At 44.6% G+C, this 25,631-nt stretch overlaps 1 protein-coding gene across 1 annotated transcript; it reads left to right on the plus strand.

The window, feature by feature from the left end:
- The first annotated feature begins 237 nt into the window (after nucleotides 1–237).
- Nucleotides 238–23,529, plus strand: LOC119903295 (radial spoke head protein 6 homolog A-like). Its single transcript, XM_038719477.1, has 7 exons — nucleotides 238–478; nucleotides 14,706–14,928; nucleotides 16,361–16,642; nucleotides 16,950–17,393; nucleotides 17,479–17,623; nucleotides 22,593–22,710; nucleotides 22,807–23,529. Exons 1-7 carry the CDS (start codon nucleotides 372–374, stop codon nucleotides 23,036–23,038), a joined length of 1,551 nt encoding a protein of 516 aa, XP_038575405.1. The 5' UTR covers nucleotides 238–371; the 3' UTR covers nucleotides 23,039–23,529.
- Nucleotides 23,530–25,631: the final 2,102 nt, after the last annotated feature.

Genomic DNA, 25,631 nt, shown 5'->3' on the forward strand with positions numbered 1-25,631 from the left:
CAAGTAATTCACATCAAACTAAATGTCTAACTAACATGTGCCAACACTCGGTGCTGGTTTCATGATTACAACCTCTTTCATGTTTGTTATTTACGTGAGGCTAGTAAATATTAAGTTTTAATGTGGTCAAATAAAGCCTTTTAACAATATTAATAATGTTCAGTTAGCTGTATTTAGTTTTCCACGAGGGGCTGGACCCTAGCAACCATTGTGTTAGAGTAACCATAGAAACGGCAGGACGCCTCCGCTGTTTACCGCGCTGCTGTGAAAGACTTCGTGAATGCTTTTTTCAGTCTTGTAGCTACAGTTAGCAGACAGTGTTTCTCAGCTAAAAGTTCAGAAACAAATTGAATAAACGCAGGTGAGGAAGGATGGACACTCCAGATGGAAACCAAGACGGAAGTGAGCAGAGACCGCTGTCTGCTGCTTCGTTCAAGGCCTTCATGTTGAAAAGCAGCACGAGAAGCAACCTGAACCTGTAAGTACCTCGTGAGGGACAGGTGTGTTGATAGCTCCGGCTGCTCATGTTAGCTTAGCTAGCCTTCTCTCTTGGTGAAGGCTAGCTCAGCTAACTCAGTGATCTTTATGGATGAATGTTTGAGCAGAAGTTGGAGGCGGGCCTCCCCATGCAGGGGGGCTCAAACTGTTTAATGGGAGGCTACGTGAAAAACATAGCGCATTAGTAATTACATTAATTACCAAAAGGGGATTTAGAATAGCCTAAATGTGTGTCATGTGGTTAAAGAAATTTCACATTTCCCCCACATTCCCAGAGAAGAATATTGTAGTCTGTGATGTCAAACAGCAAAATTAGGCTGTCTTCTCTTTATTTCTTCTGTCTATGTGATCATATAACATTATTATGATCACTTGGGCATCCAGGACTTGAGCAAAATTGACCAGCCAAGCTGAAGGAGGGGCGTCTGTTTCTAAGCTTCTTCTGAGGGGAGGCCCACAGTGTCAGACAGAAATTCAAAACCCAAAACTAAAAGCTGTTATTTAAATAAATGCCTCACACTAAAAAGCAACTATTATTTAAACATTATGATGCTGTGTTAACAGCAGCAATGTGAATTCACCAAGATGCCGTTTAATCCCTCCTGTTTAATCCCTGTGTTTTTTAAACCCAAGAACACACTAAGACAGATGCTGGTACACCCCAAAGACCGCACACCCAAACACAAGAAAAGCAATCTAGTGTATGCGGTCCAATGCAGTGAGGAATGCACAGACCTGTATATTGGGGAGACTAAACAACCACTACACAAACGCATGGCTCAACACAGAAGGGCCAACTCCTCAGGTCAAGACTCTGCAGTCTACTTACATCTGAAGGACAGAGGACACTCATTTGAGGACCACCAGGTGCACATTTTAGACTGAGAGAATTATCTTAAAATCTAAGCCTCCTCAAATATTTAATTAATATAAAAGTTGTCAGAGCTATTTCTTCTTAACTTCACCCCATTAGGCTACTTAAAAAAACTGAGGAAGACCCTATCTGCTGGAAGTTCAGCAGCAATAATATTCTAATATTTAGGACCCCATCATTAACACATTTTACTGTAAAAAAAAAAAAAAAAAACCCCAAAGACCATCAGCCTAAATATCAGATTTTATCATCTCACAACCCATCTACAGTACACAAGAAAATGACAACAGCAGAACTGACAATACACAATTGTGTATTCCATGTTAGAGGTTTATCACAAATTGAAAAATACTGATACCACATGAAGCAATAAGTCAACAGTATATCAGTGATACCAGTTTCCTGCTGTCTGAAGGGTCAAATCAACCTATCCAACAGTCTTCTACCATCTCCACTGATCAACGACGATGACTTTTTGATTTTGTATCCTCCCAGACCCGTTACCCCTCAGAGGTGCCAACTTCAGTTTTTTTTCATATGTTCCCCTTTTATTTGTTTATAATTTATTTTTTAGTTTGTCAGTCTTCCTCTCTTCTGGAGTTTCTTCAGCAGGTATAAATAAACACTCATGCTCAGACACACGGGTGCCCTAATCACTAGCATCAATAACAACTAAACTCTTGCATATTATTAGGGCCCGAGCACTAAAGTGCAAGGGCACCAACGGTGTCCTAGCACGAAGTGCAAGGAACCTGTTGTTTTTGCTCATATTTATTTTTTATTTTTTATCCCCGGAGAACTCATTTTTCTCCTCGGCCTGTGCCTCGAGGAATGTGAGTATTAATATGACTGGGAGGGGTGGATTCATTTAGGCTAACATATTCTCCATCACCCAGCCAGGTTTCAGTAAGACAAAATAAATCAATATCATAATCTGATATTAGTTCATTTACTAGTACACCTTTAGAAGAGAGAGATTTTATGTTTAAGAGTCCACATTTAACTCTCCTATTAGTTTGCACTATTGCTCTTGTGGTTTTAATTTTTATGAGGTTTTTATGCACAGCTCCTCTTCTGTTTACCTTTTTAAATAATTTCGATGGTCTGGGGGCAGACACCATCACTATAGGATTTCCACTAAGTAACTCCTGAAATGGAGGAGCAGAGAAGTGTGTTAGACTGCGACTCTGCCTCCTGGTCTCAACTCTGGGTTGTTATGGATTTGGTCCACTAATAAACTTGGCCAGATTTCTAGAAATGCGAGCTGCTCCTTCCCAAGTGGGATGGATGCTGTCTCTCCGGATCAGACCAGGTCTTCCCCAGAAAGTCTGCCAATGATCTACAAAGTCCACATCGTTTGCTGGACACCACCTCGACAACCAGCGGCGGAATGACGACATGCGGCTATACATGTCATCACTGGTCAGATTTGGCAGGGGTCCATAGAAAACTACCGTGTCCGACATTGTTTTTGCATATGTACACACCGACTCAACATTAATCTTAGTGACCTCCGATTGGCGTAACCGGGAGTCATTACCGCTGACGTGAATAACAATCTTACTGTATTTACGTTTATCCTTAGCCAGCAGTTTCAAATAAGACTCAATGTCGCCCGCTCTGGCCCCAGGGATGCACTTAACTATGGCCGCTGGCTTCGCTAACTTCACGTTTCTCAAAATGGAGCTGCCAATGATCAGAGTTGGTTTCTCAGCGGGTGTGTCGCTGAGTGGGGAAAATCTGTTAGAAACGTGAACAGGTTGATGGTCCCCCGTGGACTTTGAATGCTTACGACTATTCTTCCTTCGGACAGTCACCCAGCCACCCCTTCCTGGCTGCACAGGAGATACCAGGGGACGGCTACCAGAGGCTAACTCAGGCCGTTCCGCACCGACTACCGGGGACTGGCTAGCTACAGTAGCTAAAGACTGATCTACCAAGGTGCGGAGCCGGGCTTCTACATCACTGAGCCTCACCTCCATGTCTACAAATAAACTACACTTATTACACATACCATTACCGGTAAAGGAGGCAGAGGAGTAACTGAACATCTGACACACCGAGCAGGAGAAAGTAGGAGAGAGAGAGAGAAGGAGAAGCCATCGCTAGCTGCTAAGCTAAAGTCGCTAACGGCTAAGCTAAAGTACTGTAGCGTCAGCTACCAAAACTTTTGAACAACTGAGAGATTGAACAGCAGTCACTAAAAGATGGAAAGAACTGTGAGTGCTTAGGCAAAATTACTGTAAGAAGAAGTGTATAGCAGACAGTTGGCTGCTGTAATCTAACAAATGTAACTGTTATTTAGCGAGAGCAGCACAACACGGTGCCAACACACAAGCACCGGAAACGGAAATGAGTCGACACGCTTACCGCAATACGTCAGCAGTACGTCAGCCAGGTCCTAATGTAGCCTACTTTTGTTTTCAGGTGGGTACTCCTTTCAGAGGTCATTGAAATGACTCTTCTGTCTGTAACAGAAGCCCTAAGGTCAGCTAAAGCTGCAGCCCAATCCTCAGTTCTTATCCTGCTTGACCTATCAGCTGCCTTTGACACAGTCAACCACAGAATCCTGCTATCCGCTCTCTCAGCAATGGACATCTCGAGTAAAGCACTCCGTGGTTCGAATCCTACCTCTTGGGGCGTTCCTACAATGTTTTGTGGCAAGGACAATTATCCTCCTCCCACTGCCTCTCCACAGGGGTACCCCAAGGCTCAGTGCTTGGGCCCCTTCTCTTCTCAATTTACACAACCTCACTGATCATTCGCTCGCACGGCTTCTCTTACCATTGCTACGCAGACGACACGCAACTCTACCTATCCTTCCCACCAGGCGATCCCACTGTCTCGGCGCGGATCACGGACTGTCTATCTTACATATCTGCATGGATGAAGGCTTGCCACCTTCAACTAAACCTCTCTAAGACTGAACTCTTGGTCATTCCAGCCAAGCAATCTATCTACCATAACTTCAAACTACAAATTGATTCCGCAACCATCACTCCAACCAAGGTGGTGAGAAACTTGGGTGTCATGATTGATGACCAGCTGTCCTTTTCAGACCATGTTGCTGCTGTCTCTCTGTCATGCCGCTTTTCTCTATACAACATAAGGAAAATCAGGCCCTACCTCACTCAGTACGCCACCCAGCTTCTGGTACAGGCCATGGTTATCTCTCGCATCGACTATTGCAATGCCCTCCTAGCAGGTCTCCCAGCTTGCGCGGTGAAACCCTTACAAATGGTTCAGAACGCAGCAGCGTGTCTGGTTTTTGATCAGCCCAAAAGGACTCATGTCACTCCATTACCCACTGGCTCCCCGTGGCCTCCAGAATCAAATTCAAGTCACTAATGCTTGCATACAGAGTGACTACTGGGTCTGCACCCATCTACCTAAACTCCATAATACAAACTTACGTTCCTTCTCGGCCGCTACGCTCCTCCAACGAACGCTGCCTGGCTCTGCCATCCCTTCACACAAAGCAATCCCAGTCCCGGCTATTCTCATCTGTGACACCACGATGGTGGAACGAGCTACCACACGCCATCAGAGCAGGGACGTCCCTCTTTAACTTCAAGAAGCTCTTGAAAACTCATCTCTTCCGAGAACACTTCCTCTTATAACACCTCTAACTTCTAACCTCTAACATGCACTTCCTGTGCTCTTCTTCTATCCCTTACAATGATCTTGTATTGATTGCACTTTTTGTTTTGATTGCACTTTTTGCTAACTCTTACTTCCTTCCCTAGGTATCTACCCCATTGATGTGATATGTACTGTGAGCTCTTATTAGTATTTATTGCTGCTCTTACTAGTATGTATTGTCAGTTGTAGATCTGTAGTTGATGCTCTGTTGATGCTTGTATGTTGTTCCTCAAATGTAAGTCGCTTTGGATAAAAGCGTCTGCCAAATGAGTAAATGTAAATGTAAATGTTTTGTCTCGTTTTCTCATGTCTCTTCTGACAGAATGTAAACATTATGGTACATGTTGCTTGTAAACCTTTCCCATTGTCTAATTCTATATATTGTATGTCTCTTCATCTGTCTGTGGTCATGTTCTTTGCGCCAATAAAACAATCGCCTGGAAACCTGCTGCTGAGATATACACAAAATGATGATTTTCATCAGTATGGCAAAACGTTTCAGTTACACTGTGCAAAATTTGTATGGTTTATGGGTTTTTAGTTTGTATTAAAATGATTTTGGACAATAAGATCAGTATGGACCATTTTTACAGTCAATGGTATGGACAGTCTTACTAAGCAGAACAGCACAGACTTTTTATTACTCCTAAATAATTTCATTAAAGTTGGGCCATAGCAGTTAATCAGAACATGTCCTGTGTGACTGGTATCAATATGCAGTCATAATACAAAATAGTACAATAAATGTAACCGCAAGCAGCAATGATTGGGATCCAAGCAAGTTGTGAAAAATGCAACATTTGACATTTTCAGAAAAGAACAGATGCAAATCACCCAAGAGATTAAAGTGATGAAAGAATTTCGACTTGGATATGATTGCAGAAACGCAAACTTCAGCATCACCTTGACCGTGTCAGTATATGTACCTGACTACTGCGTGAAATGTTCAACCCCCCTGCAAACTTTTGTGTTTATAAGTATTAAAGTTTAAGCTGCACAAACACATCCCACTAAAATAGAGATCTTTGACTCACTATGATCTTAACACCTCATGGTTGGCAAGTCTGACATGGTCACCTGGAGATTTGAACCCTGGGACTTCAGATCTCTAGAGGAGGTGACTTACTGTCTGAACTACTGGTGCAAGGCTGTTTCAACCTTCTCACAAGTTGAAGCAGTGACATCACATGTGCCTGACTCATATTTTTGTCAGTTTAAACTAAACCAACGTGAAAACCCTTTGAAACACTTGATATTGGCCATCTAGAGAATGTCTGTGTCAATTTTGCGTCAGCGTTTGAAGAAAGAGTTGTGGAGATATACAGTAGATGGTAATTGATTTAGCGTAAAATTTATGGGGGAAAAACCGGACTAACGAATCAAAATGCTTTCGATAACTTTTGATCAGTCTTGAGAAGCTGCAGAGCTGCAGTCTATATTCATTCAACTTATACCAGCTAAACTGACGCTTATTGTTGACTGTTTTCTCTCGCCTGCCATTCACCAGATTTGTGCAGAGTTTTGTGTGCATGCCGTGCCTTTATTTTTTTTTGTTGCCTGACTAGTGGGTGGATTTTGCAACCCACCTTATCTAGAATCACGTTCTTTCACCGTACCGGCCACAAACTCCACTTCTATACCACCGCTGAGTATAATCATCACCACTGTCCAGTTGTCCTGGTCGTAAGTCCGACAAAACCCCTTACTTGCGCTGGCCAATTGTCTTTGTTTTTCCTTGGCAACTTTGTGATGGACTGAATTTATGTTGATACTTTGTGATGGACTGAATTTATGTTGATACTTTGTGATGGACTGAATTTATGTTGATACTTTGTATGGATTGAAATTATGATGATATTTTTATGTTGCTACTTTAGTTAAACTGGACTGAACTGCGGCTGATGTGTATTTTAAGTTGATTGCAGTGTGTTATATTGAGATTTGCTTTCTTTTGTGGTTTGAGAAAATACAAAAATACTTTTGAGAGCTGTTTTTTTTATCACACTGTTGCAAGTGTGTACATTCTATGCATGCGTCCTTTGTGACATTTGGGCAGTAAACCTAAACATCTTAAATGTCAGGAGAGAGACCTGACTGGCACCCCTGTAAAAGAACAAACTAATACTGAAAAGCCAAACTGTCACAACCTGGCAATTTTGATAAGTTTTCGTCCAGCAGATTTGCTGCCCAAACACTTTTAGCGGAGAAAAAGAAGAAAAAAGATAGAAAGTAGAAGAATAATGACAACAAAAACAATAGGGCTCCAGCAGCTTCTCTGCTTGGATCTCTAATAAAAACAGAACAGAACAAAACCATGCTACCATTTCCTTTGGAAAATCTCTGTGTTCTGCACAGTGCTATATGTGACACCTACATTTGTGTCCAACTGGATTTTCTTTCCTCAAAAAAAGGGTTGAAAGCATAAAAGCACACCATACAGGACCTCTCCCATATATGTACTCACTTTTAACTTAAAAAAAAACATTAGCTTTTTGTAATTTTTCTGATAATTGAAGTGTCAAAATGTCATGTGATGCGACTGTCCAGCCATGACTGCTGTTTTGAAAACTTCTTTGAAATTACTTTAAATCTATTCAAAATTGTGTTTTGCCCTATTTTGCATGATTTCCAAAGTGTTTTCGCAAAGCATCTGTATTTATATTTCCATAATAATACACAAGTAAACTTTGTCCGATGATGTCCATTTTATGAAATATACCACTTTGGGACTTTTATGTTGAAATCCAACATACAGCAAGTATGTCTATCTCTCTCTCAAATCTGGAAAAATTTTAACAGCTGGTATGTAGTTGCCACTTTTGGATATCATGTGGTATGACCTCAGAAAAACAATTAATATAAAGTTATTTCCACCAGTATTTGTTTTGATTATAAATTCCATGGCGTCCTTTTGTAGGAAGCTAGCTAGTTTTGTTTAGATGGCCTATTCTCTGCCTGTACATTTTGACTAAATTAGAAAATATCATGTGGTGCGACCGTTGCAAAGTGGTTTCCATGATTGCCAATTTAGTTTTTGTCCTTTTATATTCAATTTATGACTTTTACATATAAAGTACTTTTATTGTAGTATGATTTGGAATTTCCGGGAACCATCACGGTCGAGAGGTTTGCGTGCCCCGGTGAGCCTGGAGGCTGTGTTGTCTGGAGCCTAGTGCTCCTGGTAGGGTCTCGGGAGGCAAAGTGGTTCCAGGTGAGGGGCCAGACTGAGAATGGTTCATTAAGACGCCTGATGAAACAACGAGGAAGAGGAGGAAAGACCCTGCCTGGAGGAAGCCTGGGGCGCCCGTCTGGAGCCAGGCCCAGAGGCACAGCCCGAAAAAACAACGTGGCACCCCCCTCTCCATCCTTTGGACCCACCATCCATTGGAAGATCTGCAGGGGTCGGGTGCGCTGCCACATGTGGCAGTGAAGGTCAGGGGCGTCGACGGACCAGACTTGGGCGGCAGAGGCTGGCTCTGGGGACGTGGAACGTCACCTCTCTGTGGGGGAAGGAGCCGGAACTTGTGCGGGAGATGGAGGGTTACCAGTTAGATCTGGTGGGGCTGACCTCCACGCACAGTCTTGGTTTTGGAACTGTACTCCTTGATAGGGGACTTCAACGTGCATATGGGCAATGATGGAGATACCTGGAAAGGCGTGATCGGGAGGAACGGCCTCCCTGATCTGAACCCGAGTGGGTGTTTGTTGTTGGACTTCTGTGCTAGTCATGGATTTTCTATAACGAACACCAAATTTTGTAATCGTTTCATCTGATTTGAGGCCGCATGTTTCGGACACTTGGGTGAAGAGAGGGGCAGAGCTGTCAACTGATCCTGGGGGATGACTCTGGACAGACCCGGTAAGCCCAAACGGGTAGTGCGGATGAACTGGGAACGTCTGTCCGTTCCCTGTCCGTTAGATCTTCAACTCAAACCTCCGGCGGAGCTTTGCTGGCATCCCTGTGGAGGTTGGGGACATTGAACATGCGTGGGCAATGTTCAAAGCCTCTATTGCTGAAGCCGCAGCAGGAGGCTGTGGTCTCAAGGTCTTAGCTGCCTCAAGGGGCGGTAACCCTCAAACACCGTGGTGGACACCGGTGGTCAGGGAAGCTGTCTGACTGAAGAAGGAGGCCTTCTGGGATTTGTTGCCTCAAAGGACTCCGGAGGCGGTTGTAAGGTACTGACAGGCCCGAAGGGCTGCAGCCTCTGCTGTGGCAGATGCGAGGCAGCGGGTGTGGGAGAAGTTCGGAGAAGACTTGGAGAAGGACTTTCGGTTGGCACCCCATCAAGTATGGGGTGAGGGGGGCCTTCTCAGGGCTATCCAGTCCCTGTACATCCAAAGCGAGAGCTGTGTCCGACTACTCGGCTGTAAGTCAGACTCTTTCCAGGTGAGGGTTGGCCTTCGCCAGGGCTGTGCTTTGTCACCAATTCTGTGATATTCATGGACAGGATATCAAGGTGTAGTTGTGGCGAGGAGGGGCTTGGGATCTCGTCACTGCTTTTTGCGGATGATGTGGTCCTGATGGCATCAGCGGTCCGTGACCTTCAGCTCTCACTGGATCGGTTCACAGCGGAGTGTGAAGCGGTTGGGATGAGGATTAGCACCTCCAAATCTGTGGCCATGGTTCTCAGCAGGAAACCAGTGGAGTGCCAACTCCAGGTAGGAAATGAGTCCTTACCCCATTGAAGGAGTTCAAGTACCTTGGGGTCTTGTTCACGAGTGAGGGGAGATTGGAGCAGGAGATTGGCCGGAGATTCGGAGCAGCGGGGGCGGTATTGCACTCGCTTTACCGCACCGTTGTAACGAACATGCCTCTCTGTCACGCTGCGCTGAATGAAGTAACGTTACGGAGCCGGTGCTGATCTGCCTCTGAGACGGGAACGTTGAAGTAACAGAGCCTGAACATGTCTGAGTGAAAAGCCACAGCCTGCATGCTGGTGTTCCTGCGTTTATTGTGGTTTTTCAGTATGAAACTGGTTGTTTCGGATTATGCTCACTCATGACTTCAAGCGAGCACGCGTACGAGCACACGCCTGGTCACAAGAGCAACTATAACATGTTGCTCTTGTGCGTGTTTCCATTTCTTAGGAGGAAATGCATTTTTTATTTGTGAACGTGTTGGCGTAGTAGCCCGTCCTCACTTGATTTATTATGCTGCTTTACGACCCATTTTTCCGTTTTTAACCACCTCTATTGCGTTCGATTCCCCTATGAAATCAATTTAGAGTTATTTTCAGTTTGAAGCCAACTTTAGTCCTAACAAAATGTAGCAAAGCATTTATTTCAACGGAAATGGTGGTGCCTTGAACATCTTTTTGCATACGCCAGCCACTGGACTTCACTGTCTTTTAAATGTGGCTGCTGATTGGGTAACACCTCTGACACACCCAATAAATGAGAAAAAACATACTTGCAGTTAACACCACATGCCTGCAGTTAATGAAATTAGATTGAATATAATGTATATGTTTGTTCAAAACAAAGCCGTAAATGTGTACTGCACTAAAATAAATGTAATGTAATGAGATTTTTAATCAAAAAACTGTTTATGAAATGTTTGTGTTCATGAAAATTCTTTAAAATTTTAATAATGATATCTGGTTTAAATATATTTTTTGTTTAGGAGTTTTTGTTCATTGATCTCTTTAAATATATATATTTTAATGATATGCAGTGTTCATGTCATTTGGAGCGACCACTCATCATGTGGTGCAACCAATAATAACAATAACTGTATTAAATTAAAAATAAAATATCTGATTCCTATGAAATATAACGCCCGGGCAGCTCTCAAGGCGGCTGCCTGCGCCCGTTGCGAAGCCCTTTCCGTGTGGGTACTGAGGTACAGCATGGCTCTCTTTTCCGAGGATGGCCGGATGTGTTCTCCCCGTGGTGCGGGCTCTGCGGCCGCTGAGGCGGCCCGGCGGCTTCACTCATGGGGTTCACAGCGTGATCTGTCGGAGGATTTCGGGACGGCTGAGGCTTTTTCCCGACCTTCATCCGCTGGCTCCGACGCTTCCTTTCCTCGTTCGGGAGCCCGTTCTCGGCTTCTCCCGCTCGCGGTTTGGGTCCGGAGATGCTGCAGCAATCCGACTCCGAGGAGGCGGACGTGCTCAGCGTAGTGGACGATGACTTCCGGGTGTCGGGGCGGCGTCATCTGGCGGCGCCCGACTATGACGTGCTGCTGGAGGTGGTGACTAGAGCCGTGGCTAAGCTCAACATCAACTGGCCACAGGAGGAGCAGACACCACAGGCTAGTGGTAAGCTTGATGAAAGGTTTCTTAAGCACCACAAGCCACCTCCACGCCGGTCTCTGCCATTCTTTCCTGATTTACATGATGAACTGAGTAATCATGGGGCAGACCCTTCTCTACATGGCTTTCCACACCCCGATCATTGAACTACAGTAATGTGATGGGGGTTAGGGACCGTGGTTATGGGAGGATGCCTCGGGTGGAGGATGCGCTTGCGAGCTATCTCTCCCCTCGACTTGCGTCCTCCCTGGAGAAGCCGGCGTTACCATCCAAACCATGTCGCACCACATCCACGCTCGTGGGGAAGGCGTACATGGCAGCGGGCCAGGCAGGTGCGAGCTTGCACACCATGGCGGTGCTTCAAGCCTACCAAGCCGACCTGCTACAGGAGATGGTTCAGAGGGGGGGTCCCTCTGAGGAAGATCTGGCGGAGCTTCGCAGAACCACGGAGCGTTAGACGCAGGGCGAAGCGTTCTGCCAGTACCTCCCTCGCCGGTCTGGACCCAAGGCAGCTGAGGCTGCCAGGCGTAGGTCCCTTCCCTCTACGAGCTCCTACGGAGAGGAGAGGAAGCAGAGTGTCGCTTCTCGGGGGCCCCCCCGAGGAGCTGGGGCAGCGAGACGGCGCTCTCACCCTCAGCCCCCCGGAGGCCGACCGAGGTCCCCTCCGCCGTCGCAACAGGTGATGTTATCCTGCCGTTTACACGTTCAGGACGCACCTGCCACCATCGAGTCCACGCCGTACTGCCTGCTCCGAGGGTCTGCAGTCAGGATGCAGCAGGTCTGCTCCCTGATTCTGCGTCCCTGGGAGATACATCGCCCTGAGCGATAGTAACCTCAAGGTGTACGTGGCAGCTATTTTCCACACCCCTCTGAGGGAGGGGTCCTTGGGGAAACTTCCCTTGGTTGTACGTTTCCTCCGTGGTGCCCGGAGGATGAGACCTGCGACTCGGTCCAAGGTTCCCACTTGGGATCTGGCAGTGGTTCTTGGGGCGTTGGCTGAGGCCCCCTTCAAACCCCTGGAGTCAGCTGAGGCTAAGCACTTGACCCTCAAGATGGCCTTTCTCCTTGCTATCACCTCTCTGAGGAGGGTGGGGGATCTCCAAGCACTTTCGGTTTCCCCGCAAAGCCTGGAGTTTGCCCCGGGGAATATTAGGGCTATCCTGCACCCTCATTCAGGATACATCCCTAAAGTGCCTTCTTGTGCGGCAGGGTCCACAGTGCTGCAGGCATTTCATCCTCCACCTCATGTGACGGCGGAGGATGGGAGACTTCATCTGCTCTGCCCTGTCAGAGCACTGAGTATTTACACTCTGAGGTCCTCCCGTTGGAGGAAGGCTGACCAGCTGCTAGTGTGTTTTGGGTCTCCCAGGGCCGGGCTCCCTGCATCCAAACATACTATTAGCAACTGGATTGTTCAGACTATTTCCCTGGCCTATCAGGTGCGCGGTTTGCCTTCACCTGTGGCTGTGAGGGCTCATTCTACCAGAGGCATGGCGGCCTCTCGAGCCCTCCTTTCCAGGGCCTCTTTGCAGGATGTTTGTTTAGCGGCTGGCTGGGCCACTCCGCACACATTCATTCGGTTTTACAGTCTTGACCTTCCTTCGGCACCTGGCACTCGTGCGCTCTCCTCTTAGTCGTGCCACTTTATTGCACACAGGGGCAGGCGGGGTTTTCGGCACAGTTTAGTGGGTATCTCGTTCCCATAGTGTCGTAACCGACGCAGTTCGAGTTCCCTCGAAGGGGAACGTCTCGGGTTACGTATGTAACCCTGGTTCCCCGAGAAGGGGAACGAGACACTGCGTCGGCCCGCCGCACCTCTCTCCCCGCCTGAAGCGCCTGCTTCATAGTTTAAGCTAATGATGAGTGTGTACAGGTGTGCTTTATACTCCTCCGGTTATTCCGTCACACCTTACCGTTCTAGCAACAAGCCAATAGGATTGGAGTGATTTCATTCACGTTCAGACCTGCTTCGCCTAGAGGCGTTCCCATAGTGTTGTAACCGACGCAGTGTCTCGTTCCCCTTCTCGGGGAACCAGGGTTACATACGTAACCCGAGACGTTCCCGAGGGAGCGTTTCCGGTTTCCCAAGGGACTGCCTTTATAAACTTTAATGTCTAAAAGAAAATCTATTTGCGCGTATTATAATCAAATATTTTCCACAATCAAACCTCAGTGGTCAAACAATTGTACCGATCTAAGTTAAGCATTTGGTAACAGGAAACAATTGTAACATTATCGGTCAGGATAAGTGGGTGACATTTATACATTAACGGCATTTCCGACGATGGTATGTAATACTTATTTCGTCCACTTGGGGGAGCTCAGGTTACATGAGGAAAGCTTAGATTAACCCAAAACAATCTTTCCTTAGGAAATGGGGAATTCAGCCTTAAATTCAAGCTGGATAATTAATAGAGTATAGTATGACATTTCTTTATCGTCATTTCTAAAGGAATTGTGTGAGAAAGTATTGTGAACAAGCATTGGTTACACATAAGATGACGGAGTGTCCTTAATCTTGTTGAAAATAAAAACACTGCAAAAGTAACTTATTTAGATTCTTTTCAGCACTAATATCAACAACAGATAGCAGTTAATGCATTGGGTCTTTGGAGACTGCAGTCTTTGTTTATTTAAAGTTCAGCTGTCCTGGATTATGTCACAAGTGGGTGTGAAAGGGGGTATCCCTTTGATGGGGTAATGAAACACAGAGCAAGGTCAGTTGCCACGGTGTGGGGGGGGGCAGTTTTGATAGGCTGTTCAGGGAAATGCTAATCGCTGGTTAGTGTCCCTTTTGTCAGTTTAACAGTCAGGCACCGCGTTATCAGCTTCGGAATCAAAAAGGTGCCAGTTTTATGATCAGGCTGCTCACTTAGAAAAAGCAACCTTTTCACCCCCCTTCCGTTGGGGTCTCTTCAGCAGTCTGTTGAAGTTGATCTTTAACCCACCTGCTCCTCTCTGGGAGAGGAAAAGAGGATTTTGGAGTAGCTCCAAATTTATTTAATATAAAATGCACAAATCCACACGGTTGTCCCACTACACATCATTATTTACAAAAACCCAAAAGAAAAGCAAATACATTGTATCTAAAACCTTTATATTACTGAGAACTTGTAAAAACTGTTAAGCATGTTAAGGAAATTAATTCATTTTAGAATAAATTATGGTTGCACCACATGACATTTTGTAAGGCCACAAACCGTTTATGTAGCTGAAAAAAACTAAAATCATTTAATTTGAAAAATTACATTCATTTATGTGTACACTGCATCCTTAATGTTTGAACGCAAATAAATGTTTTAATTTTTTGTATTTTAAAATTGGCCTGTTGAAAATCCTTATACATCATTGACCCATGTGTGACCCATGTAACATTTCTGTGGGGACCAAGAGATGATCAAACACTCCTTTCCTGAATCTGTTCTATAATGTTCTAGATATGACCACCTCACTCAGTTGCTGATAAAAGTGATGGATGAGCGTCCACAGAATGTGGTGGATGTGATTGAGGACATGAGCCATGACGTGAAGCAGGGTTTATTTGAAGACAAGCAGAGCACCCTGCGAGTCCTACCACAGGCTACAGCTGCTGAGTTGCTGGCTGAGCGGCAACGCCTGCTGTTTTCTCGGCAAGAAGAGACTGAACAGGAGGAAGAACTGGTATTAGCTACATACACCTACACTGCACATTTGTCTTGGTGATTTGTAGGGGTTTACTTGTTGTTAAATCAGATAAGATGATTTAACAAGAAATGTTAACAATCACTTCATAAAGACCCTCAGACTCTGGGGCCTGACTCCGTGGGCGTGGGCCCGTAGACCCGTTTGGTAATCTGTCCGTGGCTGCTTGTGTTTAGACAACATTTGACATTAAAGATGTTTGACCTGTTTTGTTAAAAGAAAAAATGGAAAATTGTAATACCTTACTCGCACTAGTATTGAAAAATATTCCCCAAGACTTTTATATACACCCTTCAGAAAATTCTTTGAGCATAAAAGTTTATTCTTGACCTTGGCATCAGTATATGTAACAAAAAAGCCCCCTAACTAGCTTTTTTGAGCTTTCTCAGGGTCTCGGAGCTAGCTGGTGTTATCACCAAGTGGGAAGCTTCCGGAGACGCAAAGCCAACTCGGAAGTCCCTTAAACCTGCATTCTATCGAACAGCCAGCAGGGGGTGACTCCACTGGTTGCAAAAAGAAGTCCGGCTCCATTAGAAATAATGGCAAAATGACCCTTCTCACCTGATTTATTCCCTCAGTAAACACTTTCCTAATGAGTTATGGTCTCAGTCGCTAGTTACATGTCTTCTTTAATACAGCATGATGTTCATTTAGTAAATTGTGGTCCCATTTAGGGATAATTGACCATAAAGCAGAGTATACTTCAGCGCGAAACTAATCAGGCCAATCAGACTAGAGTCACTCGTACCCACTGTGTAAATTTAGTGCCGTTGAAAAATCTTATTAGGAGTTTGCTTTTCATTTTCTCCGGTGAGTAAGCCTGTTGTTCGCTAGACAAAATTAGCAGACTGGTTAAAATGACAGTTCATGTGAATTACAGATGCACCTGATGCAAGCAAGCTAGATAGCTCCACACAGAGCCGTTGGTTCCACAGTCTCTTCCAAATATGGTCACATCCGGTGCCGCAGGTTGCCAAAAATCAACATGGCAGCGCCCTAATGGTCAAACTCAAGGCTTCAAACGGTAGTCCAGAAACTCACGGGTGACATAACAATGACTACATCCACTTCTTTAATACAGTTTATGGTTATCACATGACCTACAGTAAGTTTGGAACTTTGGTCACATAATAGCAGGTGGTTCTATATAGGGGGATATATTTCTGTTCATCCACTGACTCCTGTTCAATGACCTTTGACCTCTTCCCAGTCATGCTTTAAGCAGTTTTGGTCTATAGTTCACAAATAGGTGATGTCTGTTTTCAATGTTCATTCAGTCTTTTGTCCAGGGTCCTTGCTGTTTCACTCATGTAGTGTTACCCACAGCCATCACTTCTCACAGAGATCTTATAAAAACCTTTTAACCATTATGATTTTGCCTACATGCCTTTTCACCGGAAAATCTTTTTAGGTAGAAACACCTCTTCCCAACGTGAGTGAGATTGGCTTCTACCTGGAGCAGGCTGGAGTAGGTCTGGGCAGGGAGGAGATGCAGAGGGTCTTCCTCGCACTCAAGCAGCTTGTTGAGTCGCAGGCGCTGCTGCGCTGCCGACTGTGGGGCAAGGTTCTGGGTACAGAGAGCAGCTATGTTGTTGCCGAAGCTGAATACAGAGAGGGGGAGGAAGAGGAAGAGCAAAGCACTGAGGAAGCAGCTGAGGAAGAGGAGAGAGAGGCAGACACTCAGGAGAATGAGGTGAGGAAGTAAAAAATAATCAATATCCTGTTTTAAAAGTATTTGGTCATATTTTAGGAAGAAGCCTTCCCATTTCTTGATTTATTTCTGATTCTGATTTATTCATTATCTTTTAATGCAAACTCAACAATTCCTCCATGTTTTCTTCTTGTTTACGTGTTTATCTCTTGATAAACTTAAAAGACTATAAAATTAAATTCCACTTCATTAATTCCATCAACAACTGCTCCCTTTAATCTTTTTATGATCAAGAATTGAAATGAACTGTTTATGAACAGTTTTTCTGGTATGGTGGCTTTGTTTTCAGATGGATCCACTTCCTCAGTTGACCTATCAACCCCTACCAGTAGTGCCAAAGGAACCCATAGGAACAGGTGCAAACAAGTATGTTTACTATGTGTGCAAAGAGCCTGGTCTTCCTTGGGTAAAGCTTCCTTCAGTCACTCCTGCACAGATCACTGTTGCGCGCCAGATCCGTAAATTCTTCACTGGGAGGCTTGACGCCCCAGTTGTGAGCTACCCGCCTTTCCCTGGGAATGAAGCTAACTATCTGAGGGCACAGATTGCTCGGATCTCTGCTGGCACACAAGTCAGCCCCCAGGGCTTCTTCCAGGCTGGAGAAGAGGAAGGTGATGAGGAAGATGAGGCACCGCGGGACAGCTACGAAGTGAATCCTGACTTTGAGGGCATTCCAGTTGCTGAGATGTCTGAATCCACCTGGGTGCATCATGTTCAGCACATCCTACAGCAGGTACGTATGATCAAAGCCTGTGCATTGACCATTTCCTCAGCTGATGTATATGTGTGTTATGTGATGTGTAAATTGACTGTTTTAGGGTCGCTGTACTTGGGTGAACCTGGCTGTGAAACCAGGAGAAGACTCTAATGAGGAAGGAGAGGCTGAGGATAAAGAAGAGGAGCCTGATGAGCCTGAGCCGGAAGTTGGACCCCCTCTGCTCACTCCTCTCTCCCAAGATGCAGGTCAGTCTTTAGCTGTGTTCTGTCCCACACAGTAACTGTGCTCCCTGTTCAGGGAGCGTTCGTTAAGGGAACGTCCATCAAAAAATTTCCTCCATTCGCAACACCCTGCAACATCACCAACGCCGACATCACTTCCTCTGTGCATTACCCTGGTAACCAGGACCCTCTATTTGCAACGTATACCAACAACAACCCACAAAGACCAATATGCCATAGGCCTACATATAACGCAAATAGTGTGCAACGTGAGTGTAACCAAAGTGTCAACAATATTAAAGTTTATGCAGGAGGCAATGCCTCCTGGCATTTTTATTTAAGCAGTCATGACAGCACTTTTCCAAATAATCACATTTCAGCTCCTCAAACTACCGTTGCAAATCTCTTTACACCACTTTCTTATGTGCGTAAAACACAGACAAATGAAATGTCCGCAAGCACATTATATCATCAGCAGGTTCAGCATCTTAAACAATGACTAAAGAGCAAATAAAGCATAACTTACCTTTCAGAAGCGCACACGGTGGGCCTTCATCGCAGCAAAGGTCTTAACTGCATCCTCTATTTCGATTCTCTGTGCCAGTCCATTAAGTCTGTCTTGTTTCATTGTACTGCGAAGGTAGTTTTTTATTAGTTTCAACTTTGAGAAACTGCGTTCTCCTGAAGCCACTGTAACAGGAAGCACTCAATATTACAATATTGTAGCATTACGAGAAGCACTCGTAATAAGTAAGCATTGGAAAAAACTGTTTCCATCCCATTATCACATATGAACTTGAGTGCGTCTAGGGGTTTAGTTCCAGCTGGTAGACGTCTACTCAAAGCAGTCAACTCTGCAAAAAGCTCTTGTCCATTAACATCTCTGGAGTCGCCGTGTGTCAGGGCTTTTTCCAGCGCTGTACATTCTTGGAAAACGTCAGTCACGTTTTTCTCCTTGATGGATACAATGTCATACAACAGCCCAAATATGTTCCCGTGCTCCTGGAGTTCAGAAAAACGCTCTTCAATAGCATGAGAGCAGTCCAGTATTCTGTTGAAGAAAAGCACTTTGTAATCCTGTTGTGGATCCATCACTGCCTCATCCTCTCCTTCATAGTGAAATTTTTTTTCCTCTTTCGTGGTCGCACTGTACTTTATGGAGGAAAGCGGGCCTCTGTTTCCAAATCCTCTGCCAATACTCTTGCATTGGACAGCACTCTCTCAAAACTGCTGTCTGCGCGGTAGTCCACCAGGAATCTTTTTGTCAAGTTCAGTTGTGCCACTGCACGAGGTACATCAAGACTCGTTGTCTGTAGTATTTTGCTGGGCACATTTATCTCACATAAAATGTCTTACCATGTTATGATACATTATTACGTTATATGAGCACATGAACGGGTAGGTTTTGATCTTGGCTGCAATGCCTCTGGCTTCACATCTAGTTTTGCTCCACATGTGCCAGTTAGACTTTCATCTTCTGCCACTGACAGCAGCACATCATATACATCCCCCAACTGGTGTCAAATGGGTTTGACCCGACGTTCCCATCTTGTGTCACTTAAAGGCTTGACTATGAGGCCACGCTCACCTATGTGCTGTTTTAACACATCCCAGCGAGAGGTGGAAGCAGAGAAAAAGTTATAAACCTCCTGGATAGTTGAAAAGACGTCGACTGCCTGCAGACAACATGAGGCTGCATCATTAACTACAAGTTTAGAGAGTGGGCGCTGCAAGGCACATAAAATGCCCTTGGGTTTATGTCTACCACTCTTTTTTGCACACCACTATGCTTACCTCTCATGTTTGATCCATTGTCATAGCCTTGACCTCTCATGTCCATAATATCAATATCCAGCTCCCTAAGTTTCTTAATAAGGACCTCAGTCATGCCGGCTCCTGTACAATCAGTTATCTCTATGAATTCTAAGAAATGTTCTCTGATCTCCACACTTCCTCCCTGTGTTATAATAAAACGTACAATCACGGTCATCTGTTCTTTTCTGCTTACATCGGGAGTACAATCTAAAATGATAGAGAGTATTTAGCTGACCTCAGCATCGTGAGAATTTCCTGCTGAATCTGGGATACTAGCATTGCAATGATTTCATTTTGAATATCCCTTACAAAAGTGCCGCTCTAGGCAATTGCCTAGTTCGCCTATATGGACCTGGGTCTGTCTGTTTGTTTCTTTAAAGAAAAGAAACAAGGACAACGTGCACACAAGATACAGAAACAGGAGGAGAGGTTCAATATCCTGTTGACAAAATATCTGGAGAGACACTCACAGCCAGGGGAGAGAGAGTTCTCAGGACAGAAAACAGAGGCTTAAGCTGATGATACACGGGGCAACTTTTTGAGCAATGTTGCTGGGCAATCTTGCTAGTGGCAAGTCCGGCTATGTTTTGAATGGATAGCGGCGGTGCGGGAGTGGTGGGGGGAGGGGATTACGGTAGTAATCTTTACTAATTACCACTGACGGCAATGTTGCCCTGCACGATTGCTCTAAAAGTTGCTCTGTGTATCATCAGCTTTAGAGAGTTGCAGTGGTTTTGACAAAGTTTACAGTATTCTCGTCAGCAGGACCCCCGGAGAGGTTCCGCTCCCTACGCCGGCCCCCTGCCTAACCTCCAGAGAGATCTCGCCTCTGCTGTGACAGGGACGATCTCCTGAACTGTTTTGTCCCCCTGGCCTGCTCGGTCGACCTCCCGAACTGTTCTGTCCCTCTGCCCTGCCCTGTCCTGCATGTTTGGCCGAGCACCTTTCTTGCCTTGTTCCCTGGACTATGTGTTTGTTTTTTTGTTTTTTTCTGGCCCTCCTCCTGTCCTCCCTCTGCCCACCCGGGTTCGACTAGGTTCTGGTACTTTGTAACATGTGTGTTTCTGTCTTTGTTGGTTATTCATTTTGTCCCATGTCTGCCTGTCAAGTGTTCTCTCTGTTTTTCCCCGCTCTCTCACTGTCTCGTTAATCCCAATAGTATCACCTGCGTGATCCTGCCCTGCTCATTAGTCCGTGTATATATACCTGGTGTTTCTGTCTTGTCTTTGTTAAGTCATTATACCTTGTGTTGCAGTATTTTCGTTGTGAGGAGAAGCTCAGTCTGTTTTTGGATTTCTGCCTGAACCCTGTTTTTGGACTTTGTTTTCCTTTGCCCTTGTGGACTTTACTTTGAATTCAGCCACTACTTGTAAGTGTACTCGCCTTTTGTTAAATAAACTGTTGAACTATACCTGCCAGTCGTGCGTCCCGCGTCCCGTGATTGGGTCCTACAACCTGCTTCACCACACACAAATCTTAACAGGCCCAGGACCGGAGGGCTCTGCAGCGGGTGATTAAAACTGCTCAGAAGATCATTGGTACCCATCTCCTGAGCATCAGTGATATCGGTGAGGTGCCTACGCAGAGCCCAAAGGATACTAAAGGACAGTACCAACCCAGCCACAGCCTGTTCACCCTGCTGCCTACTGGGAAGAGAGAAGTTTCTGCTGCCATACCACCAGACTGCAGAGCAGCTTTCCCCCCCCAAGCTATCAGACTTTTAAACTCTAATTCATCCTCAGCACTGCTCCACTGATGATAGTTTATTTCTGTTTACCATTTTATAATTCATTAATGTATTTTGTCTACTATGTAGCAGAAGGGAGTTACAAAACTCAATTTAACTCTATAACTTGTTATATTGTGACAATAAACCTACCTAGCTACCTACCTAAAAAGCTAAATGAAGACTGGAGAACAAGGGAGAGGTGTTTTTTTTTCCATAGCTGTAAGTAGCTACTGCCATTATTGTGTCACAGTCTAAGATGCAAAGAACAGTCACACTCTGCCTGTCAGCCATACCTTGTTTTGCACTTTCAAGTTTAGTTAATTATAAGTCTTATAGTATGAGTTTTGGGTCCTGTCTAGTGCCTGGTGTCCAGTATCTGTTATATAGTCTGTGTTTTGAGTTTCAGTTATTCCTTGTGTCCAGTTACTGTGTGCTTGTGCTGGTTGGTCTGTTACTGTCTGTGTCTTTGTTTGTTTTTTTTCTTCCTCTGGTCTGTTATGTGTTCAGTAACCTGTGTTCCGTCTGTTCCCCCAGTTGTCACTTTCTCTGTGTCTCTCTCTCGGTTTTCCCTGCTGTCTCTGCCTGCCTCGTTAGCCTCATGCTCCTATCCTGTGTTGCTCCCGCCCTGCTCATTAGTCTGTGTGTGTGTGTGTGTGTGTGTGTGTGTGTGTGTATATACCTGGTGTTTCTGTCTTGTCTTTGTCGGGTCAGTTTTTGTCACCCAGCGTAGCAGTGTGTTCTCCTGTTGTCAGCCTCACTCGTCGTGTTTCCCTGCTTGTTTTGGTTTTCTGTTGGACAACCTTTGTTTTGGACTTAGTCTTTCAGCCACTCGGTCTGTAAGTGTGCTCGTTTTTTGTTGCCCTTAATAAATAAATCACTGAACGGCACCTGCTAGCCTTTGGGTCCTCCAACCTGCTCAACCCTGCCTTCACCACAAAACCGTGACAGGGTGTCCTTATGTTAAAGATTTTGGCATGTCATAAATTCGTTTCCCCGTCAATGGTTGTGACGAAGTTAGTAGTTTATTTATAGAATCAATTATTTTATGTTGCACATTTAGCTGAAGTTTGGTAAAGAGAATTGTTTATTACAGAGGTGGTGATGGAACAGTGGATTAGACACTTGACATTTGATTCCCACTGCATTTGATGGGGGGGTCTCTAGATTTTTTTGTCCTTTGCCAATCACATGCCTAGTCTTTATGTGGAGTGGACGTCATTGTGGCTATCCGATCACAACCAATTCTCAGCCACATCAAAAGTCATCTTAAAGACAAAGACACATGTTTGTTTGTTTTTTAATAGCAATAATATGATACATTTTCAGGTGTGTAAGAGATGGCCAATATTGGTGGTGGAAATAATGTGGAAACTGCCTAGAACCATTCTTGACCAGGGACACAACAGTCTCATCTGAACAATGTTATTTCCTTTGATATTTGTCTCTCAGAAATCTTCAACACCCCTCCCTGGACCTCCAAGATGTCCTCCGCTCTCACCTCTCAGCATGCAGTAGCTGTGCTGCGTTCCAACCTCTGGCCAGGGGCATATGCATACGCCTGTGGAAAGTAAGTGAAAAGATCAGAATATTCTGACTTCCTGTGTTTGATTCCTGAAGCCAGTGTTCCAAATTACAAACAACCATGTGCTGTTTCTTAATTTAGGAAGTTTGAAAACATATATATTGGATGGGGTCTGAAGTACACAGGGGAAGGGTACAGCCCACCTGTCCTCCCGCTACCACAGAAAGAATATCCTAGTGGACCAGAAATCACTGAGGCCCTGGACCCATCACTGGAGGAGGAACAGGCAGTGAAAGAAGCTTTAGAGGAGCAGCAAGCTGCCCAGGAGGAGATGGAGGACACGGAGGAAGAAGAGGAGGAAAATGATGACTGAGAAAACAGTTTCTACATTTTTCAAGAACTTATTTGGAAGTCACTAGCCAAATAAATCAGTTTACTCAGCAACATGGCTTGATGTAAATTCAGGTGATGGTTCAATAACCAAGGAGGGCAGTAGTGGAAAGATGAGGCAATGCTTGCTTTGCCCCGTGCAGCTTGTAACCACTAGTGGCACAATGGAATAATCTTTTACATGTGGGTCCCCATTTTGTTCTTGTGCACACTACAGCCTGCCCAAGCTAATTGCAGGTAAACTGGTACTGTGTTTAGAGCAGCTGATATAAGTGTTGTTGCATAGTTTCCCCACCAGAGGGCGCTCTGTGGTTGGAACACCACAAAACACAGCAATCAGCTGACATGATCAGCTGTACTTTTGTTCAAAGTAGAACCCCCATTTCCAGAAATGTGTTCTGGGATATAGTAATTCATGCCGCATTGTCAAAGGGCTCGAACCTCACTTAGAAATAAAGCACACACCTGTTTTCATTGTTGCTTGGAACAGCCACTATTTTATTGATTTACCGATACTCAAGAACACAGCTCCTCCACCGTCTCAGCTGCTGTAACTTACGTCACCCACATGATATACAATAGTGCAGCATAATGGCACAGGACAACTACGCTAAGGTTACTTACTGCGGTCTAAATGTTGTGTGGCAACAATGTCATTATAATATTTAGTCACTAACGTTATCTTTTCTAATGCGAATACTTCAAAATGCGCATAAATGTTGATGGAAACACAGCTACTGGTGAGAGCTGGGTGGAACAGTGCCTCAGTGTAGCTGGAGACACCATCCGGCCCCTGGGCTTTCCTTGTGTGAAGAGCTCATGGACATCTTTCTCAGAACATGAGATAGAAGGGGAGGGAGAATGGGTGTGGAAGACTGGCCACAGCTACTAACTGACTAAACTCTTCTTTTTGTATTTGGTTGTCTTGAGAGAATTCCAGACAGCTGCAGAGTCGTTGGAGCTTGAATCACACTCCAGCTTGGCTTTGTACTCCTCCTCCAACTATTGAAACTGTGCAGTGGGAATTTACCTGAGTTTCCAGCATGTTTTTTGAAGCGGTCTCCCTGTCCATCTATAGCCGCTCTCACACTGCGTTTTTTTTCCAGGAGTATTGTGGCAATATGCCATCTCACTGCGCTGTATGAGCTGGGAACGCTGAAGTAACAGAGCCTGAACATGTCTGGAGAAAAGCCACAGTCTGCATGCTTGTGTTTCCGCATTTATTGAGGGATCTCTGTATGAAAGCGACTGTGTTACAGATTATGCTCATTTATTAGTTTAAGCGAGCGCGCGTAAAACTGAACCGCTGGTGGCTGCTGAAAAATACATATTACCCCTAATAAATTTCAATAGTTTTACTGACCAGTATAACTGTATTTTGTAAATGTAAAAAAAGTTAGAATTTCATGCCTGCAACAGACTCATCAAAAGTTGGGACAGAGTTAAAATAAGACTGAAAAGTGCACAGAATATTAAAGTAACACCTGTTAGGAAGAATCCACAATAAGCAGACTAACTGGTAACAGGTGAGGTGTTATGATTGGATATAAAAGTAGCAAATAAGGATTGGTCATGGCTCACCTCTATGTGCCAAAATTGGTGAGAAATTGTTGGTCAGTTCAAAAGGAACATTTCACAACGCAGGGTTGCAGAGGAGTTAGATCTTTCTCAGCCGTACATAATATTGTAAAAAGATTCAGGGAATTTAGAGACATCTCAGTATGTGAAGGACAAGGTCAGAAACCACTGCTGAATGTGCGTGACCTTTAAGCCGTCACAACACTGCCTAAGAAAGTGTCATGCTTCTGTGACAAATATAGCCACATGGGCTCGGCTGTACTTTGGAAATCCGTTGTCATTTAACACAGTCTGCCGCTGCCGCTCCAGAAATGCAACCTGAGGCTGTATTACGCTAGGAGGAAGCCAAACATCAATTGTATGCAGAATCGCTGGCGGGATGTCCCCTTGATGGACTGAAAAACAGTGGACGACCGCAGTTGCTTTTCTGCGGCTGCACAAAGTTAGAAACACCTTTTGCCTGATGCAGCAAGATCAGTCAGTGTTCTAAGCTCACAGTACGCTCACACTGGTAAAATGTTTTTTTAATAAACTTTATTAATAATCAAAATCAGGCCATTACCATTTCATGTTGGTAATAAATACATACAGTACCAATCCCAAGTAAGAAAATAAAACAAAAAATAAATAACTTAAAGGTTAACTGTGTAAGTTTTAGTGACATCTAGTGGTGAGGGGTGCGAATTGCAACGAATTGCTCACTCACTGCTGCACATGAAAGTCCTTTTCAGAAATCCACTTAGGAACCAAAACCTAAAAAGATTTTATATAATTACAAGCAAAAGACAAATGCTCCATATCCTCATCACACAAAGTACAATTATTCTTATCAAATTTAACCTTGTTTCAGAAACACATTACAAGGATAAATATCATTTAACATTTTAGTGTTTTGCTAAAACACTAAAACTTTTGGTGAGATAGGAAGAATGAGGCATCTGGTTCTTAATCTCCTTATATCTCTTTAGGATGGTCTTTTAATATGTTTCCTTAATTTT

This window comes from Micropterus salmoides, unplaced genomic scaffold (genome assembly GCF_014851395.1).
Source record: "Micropterus salmoides isolate LMB-PRFRI ecotype aquatic unplaced genomic scaffold, ASM1485139v1 Ms_hic_scaffold_1454, whole genome shotgun sequence".
In the NCBI taxonomy this organism is placed as follows: Eukaryota; Metazoa; Chordata; class Actinopteri; order Centrarchiformes; family Centrarchidae; genus Micropterus; species Micropterus salmoides.

Coding starts and splice junctions, on each gene's coding strand:
- LOC119903295 (XM_038719477.1), top strand. CDS start 372: ATGGACACTCCAGATGGAAACCAAGACGGAAGTGAGCAGAGACCGCTG. Junction 17,394..17,478: donor TTCAGCACATCCTACAGCAG/GTACGTATGATC, acceptor TGACTGTTTTAG/GGTCGCTGTACTTGGGTGAA. Junction 22,711..22,806: donor TATGCATACGCCTGTGGAAA/GTAAGTGAAAAG, acceptor TTCTTAATTTAG/GAAGTTTGAAAACATATATA.